This window comes from Chelonoidis abingdonii, chromosome 1 (genome assembly GCF_003597395.2).
Source record: "Chelonoidis abingdonii isolate Lonesome George chromosome 1, CheloAbing_2.0, whole genome shotgun sequence".
In the NCBI taxonomy this organism is placed as follows: Eukaryota; Metazoa; Chordata; order Testudines; family Testudinidae; genus Chelonoidis; species Chelonoidis abingdonii.
In genome coordinates this window covers 132952323-132962791 of record NC_133769.1, presented here as the reverse complement: position 1 = coordinate 132962791, position 10469 = coordinate 132952323, and the positions used below count along the sequence as shown (strand labels likewise).

Genomic DNA, 10469 nt, shown 5'->3' with positions numbered 1-10469 from the left:
AATGATTTTTGCCCCATCAGGCACTGGGCTCTCAACCTGGAATTTCAAGGGGTGGGGGAGACTGAGGGAACTATGGGATAGCTACAGAATAGCTACCCACAGTGCACCGCTCCAGAAATCGACGCTAGCCTCGGACCATGGACGCACACCGTCGAATTAATGTGCCTAGTGTGGACTCGCACAATCGACATTATAATATCTGTTTTATAAAACCGGTTTTAGCTAATTCGAAATTATTCCATAGTGTAGACGTAGCCTGAGATTAATGTCCTGTTTCACTGACCTCTTATTCCACCTCCTAGTTGAAGGCAGGGATTGGGAGTGCTTTGCTCAGACCATCTGTGGTAGAACAGTGCAGACAGTATCCCAGCAAAGGCCCACAGTGCTCCTATGATTAAGATTAGTGGAGGTGGAGAAACAAGTACACACATACTTCAGATAAATTCTGTGTATATTTTTCTTGTTGCTATGATTGACTGTTTCTGCCTTGCATTTTATATGACTTGTATCTGATATGTGAGTTTAATATGTATATTTTAGTATGGGCTTGCCTATCATTCAATTGAAAGCTCCTTGTGGCAGGAATTGTCTTGTTATGTGTTTATATGGTGTCCAGCACAATGTTGTCTTGGTCTGTGATTGGGTTCCCTAGCCTACTGCAGTACAGATAATATCACATTGCTAACACTGGTGCAGCTCCAGTAGTAGTTAATATAGACAAGGTTGCAGTGACCTCTAGCTTGTTTGTCACCTTGTCATCTAGACCTTCTTTGAGCAGAGGCAGACAACACAGTGGTAAAAATGCTCACAGCTGCAGAAGCTCTACATATTCTAGCCCTCCTAGTGGTAGCAACTGTAGGAAATCTTAGTGAAAACATGTCTAGTGTAGTCATAGCCCAAGCTAGGAGATGGGGCTGTAGAGAAGATAGAATGTTACAGATTAGTGTGTGTAAGGGCTCTCTTTGTTTGCATAATAATGAACTCTTTCAAGAGGTCTGACAAAAACTCACTACAGTAATTAATTTTAAGCATAATGTTTGAGGGATGACCATAAACAGTAGAAAGAGTGAAAAAAATATTTTAATACAAATTCAAATCAGAATTCAAGAAAACTTTGAAACAGGAAAGGAAACCAAAAGAAATATTTGTTACAAAAAATCTTAAATTTACTTGTACCGCTGTTTGAATCAAAGTGTGATGTAATTGAATTGGGTAAAATCATCATTAGAGATTCAAAGGAGAAAAGGACTAGAATCCTATGAGGGGATTGCATACAGCTTTCTGGGACATAACCCTCTCTGTAGTTCCAGAGAGACTTGCTGGAATTCTAGTAGAGAGTGAGATGCCTAATCTAACTTCAAGTAACTTAATCAGTATGGCATAGAACAGTGGCTTGCTCAATCTTTCCAGACTGCTGTACCACTTTCAGGAGTCTGATTTGTCTTGTGTATCCCACCTCACTTAAGTTTCACCTCACATAAAAACTACTTGCTTACAAAAAAAAAAAATACAAAAGTGTCACAGTACGATATTACAGAAAAATTGCTTTCTTATTTTTACTATATAATTACAAATATCACCTGGAATATAAATATTGTATTTACATTTCAGTGTATAGTATATAGAGCAGTATAAACGAGTCATTGTCCATATGAAATTCTAGTTTGTACCGACTTTGCTAGTGCTTTTTATGTAGACTGTTATAAAACTAGACAAATATGTAGATGAGTTGTACCCCAGGGAGACCTCTGCATAACCCCTGGGGTACGTTTAACCCTAGTTGAGAACCACCAGTGTAGAACTAAACTTAGAACCATGCTCTAGTATTTAATATTCACTAATTTTGTGCGTGCAGAAAACATGGAAACATATTGTTCTTGCAGCCACAAGCTTGTCTGAAGTCCAATTGAAAATGTAGCCCTTAATAAATATGAATGGTAATGCACCTAGAAGACTGGATACACAGTTTTTTAAAGAATTGAAAGAAACCACAGATAAGTGCCTCAGCAAGAAGGGAACTGACTTATAACACTGAAGGATGTAGAATTAGGGGTATTGATGTGTGCATACAGTAAATGACCTGTTTTGATCAAATTCTGCCCTCAGATGATATATGCGTGGCTCAGTGAGTGCCTTCCTATGCATTCAAAGACAGAATCTGTCCCTCAGGAAGAAAATAGCAGAAATCCCTGTTAACCTCAGTCCCTAGTCAATCACCCTTGGAATGACATTGATTTTAGTTTGCAGCTGTAATGGCAGTTGTCTACTTTACAAAAGACAAACAGCAATCTAAAACATCAACAAAATTCAGCACAAACAGGAAAAAATGACAATACCAAGCCAAATAATATAGGCAGTATAATTGGATAGAAAATGTACACTTCATTAACAAAAATCTTGGAATGTTCATATGAAAATATAGTTTTGTGTGCAAAAGACATATAAAAGCGTTTTTAAAGACAGGACTCCCACCTGCCTTCATTGTACCAGCCGACTGCCCAGTCACAAAAAACGTAGTGGCAGCAAGTTTTAGCTTGAAAGTTATCAGCGTGCTGATTCAGCACCAGCTCAATTTCATTAGCAGTGACTAAGGTTGAGGGTGCTCCTAGAGAAGGAAAACTAAATCAAATAGCTCTGCCTTAGAAATTAAACAGAGGTATCGTCTCAGTATCCCTTTTCACTGCAGGAAAGTTGTTAGTTAGTAGCAAAATGGGAAATCAAACCCATATGGTAATACAATCCACAGTGTCGAACCACTCCCCAAATTGGATTGGAGTGGGAGCATGGGAGAGAGAGATTGCTTGCCCCTTCATGAGGTACAGTGGGGCACTTGATATTGTTCTGCAGTGACCTCTGCAGCCAATGTATCATCAGTGGCATTGATGGACTCTAAGGAGAGTCCCACCAGACTTCTAGCAAGAAAATAGGTCACTCCCATATTGGGAATGGACAGTCTCTAAACTGAAGGGTTTTTCATTGTCCAGTGAAGCATGCAGAATAATTGCTCTTCCCTGCCACCACCACCAGAAAAGAAAAAAAAATGTTTGGTTCAGTGGTCACATGCACTTACATGTGTGACTGAAAAATAAACTTTAAGTTAGGGAATTCGGATCAGATTGTTTATGTTGCTGTCATCTTAGACCAAGCTAAAGATCTCGAGGAGGCTTTCAGGGAAGGAGATGCTTGTGTATAAAAACTAGTGTGGTGAGGACACTAAGATTTCAAGCTTTTAGGGAAACTCTGATTTTAGTGCATGCCAGGCTCTTGTAAATTCATGCAGAACCTTCCTTGTGTGAAACTCCTGAATGTAAGGCTATTGACTTAAAAAAAATAATGGAGCCAGATCATCAGCTGGTGTCAATGAATTGCAGCACCACTGAAGTTGATAAAATTGTATCTCTTTTCTCCAGCTAAGCATATGATTAGACCGTATTACATTAATTTTTATCAGACATTGCTAATGTTTTCTGGGGGAGTGTTATCCTCTAAAGCTCTTTAAGAATTGAAGAGCTCTGTCCTCTTCTAGAAGCACTTTGCCTCTGTGACGTGAATTTTGCTAAGTCCATTTTGAGTCTTTGTTTTTAAGCCGAGTGCAAAGGTGAAGTGAAAATAAAGTGTGAATAACCTCCAAAAGCAACCTGATATTGTGCAAGAGCCTGATATGAAGCTGAGTACCATCAATTCCATTTGAGATCAGTGGGAATTGAGTTGGCAATTCACAGGAGGTGCAGAGGATCTCACAGGATCAGACCTCTTGTTATTGCATGAAAAGCAGACAGACACATATTGAATTCTCATGTCTGGGAAAATCTGCTTGAAAAGTGCACTCTTCTGCCAGGTAGTGTGACAGATACCTTGGATATGTGAATGCTACCACCTAACATCAAGCATTTCTATTATTGTGGCACTACATAAATTCACTAACAACGTAGGTATTTGAAATCATTATATACAAGAAAAGGGGCATCTCTTCTCTTATATAGTCCTAGTACTGGTAGTCACACACAATGTTTTGACAGCTTTCACATATTAAATGAACAATGTTTTTCTTGGAAAAACACTAATTTCATTGTGTTCACCAGTAGCAACTGTTCTCTTCATAACACACATTCTATGTTATTCTTTTTTTCTCTCCTTTTCTAAACTTCTTGGCTCCTTACCTGTGATGCTTCCTGCAGTATATATAAGGTGCCATCAAGTCTGTGTTAATGTTCAGCAGTAAATATATTTTTGAAACAGTCCATGTATTTAGCAACATATTCCCTACCCCCACCTCTGTCTTCCTCCAATTCCCACTTTGTTGACTGTCAGTTGCCATAAAAATGTTGTACCCTTCAGAATATTGCTGCTCTGATTACTTAATTGTTCTGGCTTCCATCGCCAAAATTTAAACTGCAAATTTTCAGGGTGGCCAAGGAATTTACACTAATCTTGTTCTCCACGTTTTTTCTTTCTGATTGACAGTGGTAGTTTTACAATAATACAGTAGCAGTTTGTTTTTATGTGGAAGTTTAATAGAAATCTTTTAATCCTTTAGTGTAGCTGTTGAGTAGTGGTCTTACTTAGGAGGTTAATTTCAAAGGGTGGCGTTTGATGGAGGGTCAGAGCAGTGTAGGGCGAAAGGAGTTTTGTGTGTGGAGTTTTGTAGAGGGTTGTGTCCTATTGCCTGTTGGATTGAGTAGCTGTTTAATTTTATGTTGGTTTTGCACTGGTGCCAGGGATGCCCAGAGCTTTGCATAGGCTGCCTTTTTATTGTAGAAATTAAAATAAATAAATACGCTTTCACAGCATTAAATAATCTCTGTCTAGGAATATGCAGGGGTCGGTGATTATGAAGACAATGCAGTACCCCTATTTTATCACCAGGTGGCAGAAAATGTCCAATGTATACTTAACCGTACTCTTTTGGAATAATAGAGATATTTCAACATGGTGAACCATATAGGAAATATTTTTGGACAATTCATTCCTTTTAATTATTTGTGCAGAGAGGTTTTGTTATGTAGCAAAGTGATGTAGATTTGTATATTTTGCACACGAAGTGTATAATAGATATCTTGTACTGTAGATAATATATGATATTAAGTATTACCTTTAATAGAATTACTAATGTATATATTATGTCTATATTTACTTTTTATTAGGTTTTTGATTAATATGCAGTAACAGATCTATAAAATGCAATTTAGAATGGCAGAAACAACAGACAATTTCAGATATTAGTAAATGAAATGACAGTTTTGAGTAAATAAAACTACGGAGCTGGTTTTCTTCCAAACTTGATTTGTTTTATAAGATTTACACAAGCCAAATCTGAAGTCCTGTACTATGTCTCGCTGTAGATATTTCCATTTTCTAATATGTATTGTATTTAATTGACAAAACAATTTTCTATGATTCAAAGTGAGGTCATAATCCTCAGATATTAGACCAATGGGTCAGAGTTAAAGTTGAATTTTTTCAGCTATAACTGAAGTTCTTTTGAGTGCTCAGTTTCTCAACAGCAAAGTTTCATGAGTGCTAGTTTCTTGCATAATTATATTTCTGTAACAGTGACTCTGCCATGACACGAGTAACCAATCATTGATCTATACAGGACATAACACAGGAAATAAAAGGCATAATCTTGTAGTGAAAACATAGGAGGATAACCAGAAGATCTGGGTTATATAAAAACTTCTGTCAGCGTTTGTGCCTCAGTTTTCCCCATTGACAGAATGGGAATAATAGCTACCTTATAGTGTTGCTGTCAGTGTTGTAGGGCCCAATTTGCAAAACACATAGGCCAAGATGTTTTAAAATAGGAGTTTACCGGTAGGTTCCTGAGTCCATATATATAGGCAACTGCCTGACTTTCAAAAGTGTTGGTCAGCCAACAGCTCAGCACCTCTGCCTCTACATGGAGTTAGGACCTTAACTGTAAAGCTTGTATTTTTGAAAATCTTGGCCTTTGGACTTGTCTAAATTCTTTCATCTGAAGATGTCAAATTATATAAACCACAGAAAACAGAGGCAAGGCTCAGGGAAGATTTATGCCCTATTACATAACTAAATAAAAGTGTTCAGTAACGGAGAATCATAAAAATTAATTTGATGTCATATTTGGCACATAAGAAATAACATGAGTACTTAATGGATGGGGTACTGGACAGGGAGTCTGTTCCTGGCTCTGCCACTGACCTGCCGAGTGACCTTGGGCAAGTCACTTCATCTCTCTGTGACTCTGTTTCCCCTCTTACCTTGTGTTTGTCTTGCCTATTTAGATTGTAAGGTGTTCACAGCACTATCATACCCTACTATATGTACAATGCATAGGTCCTGATCACATCTGAAGCATCTAAGCGCTACCATAATACAAATAATTAATGAGCATAAGCAAAATATGTGACTGCATGGGGCCTTGTGGGCATTCCTCATATCTTCTGCAAAGAGCACTGAGTATGCTCTCCTGCTTGAAACCTACAGAAGGATGTCCTGTTAGATCATGCAGGGTGTTCCAGTAAATCAGAACATTTTCATTTAACTGTTCTTTTAAACTCAAGACTGAAGATAATATCTTTGGAATGCCTCTGTAAGCTAAGGTATAGTGACACAAACAGCTGTGTCCAATATATGTCTGTTATGAAATATCATTTTTGTTTCATGGTATGGAAGGTGCAAGCAGTGATTGACAAAAAGACAGTCAGAGCCCCATGTGTTTTATATGGCCATGTAATGAATGAGCTACGGGTAAAGTTAACTTCCTGCATAGCAATTTAAATTTTTATATTTTGAACCCATACTTAACACATTGTTAAGTATGAGTCATGTTGACAGGATTGCATTAATTTTACCAATGGAAGCAGCATATCACATTAGCTGAACACAGTCTTCTGAGACCTTCATTCCTAGTCTTCTTTGTAGAGTATGGGCTCCACCTTCTTCACAAACTTTGTCAGATTTTTTTTCCCCCTTCCTTTAGACGAGCCTCTATTGCAATCGTCCTCAATTCCAGCCTCAAATTAGCCCTTTACTCATAATTGTAAAATATTAAGTTCAGTTTTTGTTCTTTTAGGTTCACAAAACAATCTTCACGCTGTTAGAAACTGTGCACCTTTGAAACATAAGTAAAGATCTTCATTTACTATTCTACCACAATATGACATGCTCAGATTTCATTTATTATTCCTGTAGATGCATTCTCAGCACTCCCTTAATGATTCAGTTCCCACCCTTTAATTCATAGCAAGAATATAGTTTCTTTCAGCACAAGAAATTATGTCATTCTGGAATGTCCATGCCTTTGAAAAGCCTTTGGCCTATGTAAACAGAGTGTGACTTGAGTAGCATTTGGATAGATATCTGCTAATAAAAGTAAGGAATTTACTTTTGTCCTTTTATTCAGTGTTGCAGTGAGTTAAGGACTGGGAAATGACTCAGCTAGGCAGAATTTGGAATACATCTACAAATAAATGAATCACTTTCTACTTGAAATTGCTGTGCAGTATTTTTAGACACCCTGCTACATTGCTAATGCAATGTGAAGTGCTGTTGGTAGAGTGTGTTTATATGATTTATTTGTTACTATGTTAGGTTGTGTGTAATAATTTCTAATTCTCTATTTATAGGTTAGGCCAAAGACCCTGATTCCAGACAGCCTTCCTATTTCCCCATGCAGAGACCAACCTTCCAAACAGCCTCCTACTTTCCAAAAGGCAACAGTAGTGAGCATCAAAAACCCTAGCCCTGCCCTCCCCACTGCCAATAATACTGTCAGCCATATACAGACGCCTAACAGCCAGTCACAAAGTGTGGTCGAGTCTACATCTATCTCATCACCTCTGAGCAGTGCAGGTGTGGCCTATGCTATTATATCCACCTCCTCCAACAATGCAACTCCTATCAGCACGAGCGCTACCGTCTCTGTGGTCAACGATAGCATTAAAGTGCAACCACTCCTCATTAGTGCCGACAGCAAGGTAAGTTTTGCAATTGCAGTGCATCTTTACATCAAGATCAAGAATTATATTGCAGGTGTAGGCAATATATTCCCAGTAGTTTGGAAAGCCCTTTATAGAGTGATGTCAGCTGTTCCTTTTGAAGTGAATAATCAGAAAGCAGTGAGAAAAGTCTTAAGGGGACACATGAAAGATACTAGATGCTTATTAGTGTACCTACATTTTTTTCTGGTTGTCTGCGAAAGTAAGTGGATCATTGTGTAGCCTGCCATTTTTGGAACCATTTGATCATCCTTCCTCTCAGTCCAATCATAATAAATGAAACTCTCAGCAGACACAAATTTCCTATTGACTTTCCCTTCAATTAAAGAAGAATAATGTTAATTATAGAACCTGATTCTGTAGTCATTTCAAATGTAGCACGCTGCAGGGCTATATAAAGTAGCCAGGTGTTCTCTTCTGCAATTCTGGAAGAAGTCCATAAGAGATGAGAGTTCAGGATTTCATAACTGATCAGCAGCTGAACTCCTAGAAAAAAAATCCAGTTATGAAATACCTGTTTACTTTTTGCACAGCTGCTAAGCTTTGAAATTGCAAGAACTGTGCATCTGTGACACCAGATTCTATCTGAATGAAGACTGGCATGTCCAAAAGACATTCAGTGTAATTCAGATAACACAGGTCCCGTTACTTTGGAACTTGTTGGCAAGACAAGGTCTAATATGCTGACAGGAAAGAGAACAGAAGATAAGATGACTTTTAAGTAAATAGGCAAAGTAGGCATCTTTAGTGTGATTCTCTAGCTAACATACTTTATTTTTCTATTCCTATAATCTGGTTACCAATAATAAAAAATTCTTCCCTGCGTAAGCACTTGAATTTTTTAAAATGAATACCTGGAGATCGGATGTATGATAACTGAGTAATATTAATTAAAAGTTAGGAATAAAATAGATTTTAAAAGCCTAATGTTCAAATCCAATAAACATCATCAGAAAGATGATCTTAGGAAGGTCTGTCATAATCCTTAGGAAATTTTTGATAATAATATGAAATCACATGGATAGTTTTGTGATCAGTCATTTGTTCCTCAGTGTTTTTTAATGGCGTCTCAGATACTGAATCTGCAAAGTATAAGTCTGCTTTTTTGATTCTCAGAATGTCAGTGGTTCAGTGTATTAACTAACATACACACGTAAGTACCGTGAAAGGCTGTGTAACGCTTTCTTTATGGATGGTGCTGCACGAGAATGAATTGTAGTTCAGAAGGGATGTACATTTTACTGTATTTTTAGACAAATTGGAAACCTGCCATAAAATGTACTTTTTAGGATTCTGATCTCAGTTACTCCAGTGCAAATCTGGAGTAACTCTGTTGATGTCAACAGAGTTACTCAAGATTTACCTCTGTGTAACAAGCCTGAGTATACAGCATGTACATCTTTCTTGCTTGTATCTGGAATAAAATTAAATAAATAAATGAACATAAAGCCTTTCAACACTTTCAAATGTGGATGCCTACAGTTAGGTCCCTGAATCAATGTCAGATACCTAAATAGAAGTGGCCTGATTTTCAGAGATGGAGGCACTTGCAGCTCCCTTTGACTTCCATAAGGAGGCGGAGTGCCTGAGCTCTTGTGAAAATCAGGCTACTTCTCTTTAGGAAACCAAATATAGATTTAGGACGCTAGTGTTAATCATCCAGGTTTGAAAATTTTGGCCTGTGACTTTTATTTATTGTCTGTTTAGCAGATGCTTGACGCCATCCTTCAATGAAGGATCGAGGTCATGCACTCAACCGGGAAATCTGTTTTGTATAGTGAACTCTGCTCTCTTTATTTTGCAGGTTATCATCATTCAGCCTCAAGTCCAGACCCAGACAGAAAATAAAGTGGAAACAAAGAAACCTCCTGAAGAGTCACCTCAGGGACCCCCTGCTACCAAAAAGAAAAAGGAGGAAAATCCAGAGGTGATAAAACCAATATAATTTGTCTGGTTCTTCATAAATGAGATATAATACTGTTCATTTATATGGGATGTGATACAGCATGGCCAGAGGGCAGCATAAGAGTGTTAGCAGGGGGCCTTATTCCCTGCCAAGGGAGGAAGGTTTGCTTTAGATTAACTAGAACAGCTGTGGCCAATTAGAGCACCTGACTCCAGTTAAACCTACTCCAGTTAGAGCACCTGACTCCGATCAGGGATATAAACCCTGCTTCAGTCAGACAGGGTGTGGTAGTTGAAGAGAAAGGTTGGATTGGAGCAGAGTGCAGATTGCAGAAGAGAAGAGTTTGTCCAGAGAGAAATAGAAGGTTGAGGAGTGCTGCGGTGGATTGAAGCCCAACAGAAACCCTAGGTTAGGGGACCAGGCTGTATAGAAGAGAGGCAGAAGCCCTTCACAAACGCTGACGGGTATGAGGGAAAGTAACCAGGGGAAGAAACCGCTAGTCATGGGTTCACCACAACCCCAGGCCCCTGGGTGGACCTCGGTAGTAGGAGCAGGCCCAGTCTCTTCCATCCTCTCTCTTTTTT

General features: G+C 38.4%; 1 protein-coding gene across 7 annotated transcripts in view; it reads left to right on the top strand.

The window, feature by feature from the left end:
* The window catches only part of PHF21B (PHD finger protein 21B), a 273496-nt gene that overhangs the window by 209872 nt on the left and 53155 nt on the right, over positions 1-10469 (top strand). For all 7 annotated transcript variants that reach the window (XM_075070440.1, XM_032804763.2, XM_032804762.2 and 4 more), the window contains 2 exons: positions 7608-7958; positions 9784-9906. In XM_075070440.1, coding sequence (XP_074926541.1) covers positions 7608-7958; positions 9784-9906 — 474 coding nt within the window. The remainder of the gene's footprint in view (positions 1-7607; positions 7959-9783; positions 9907-10469) is intronic.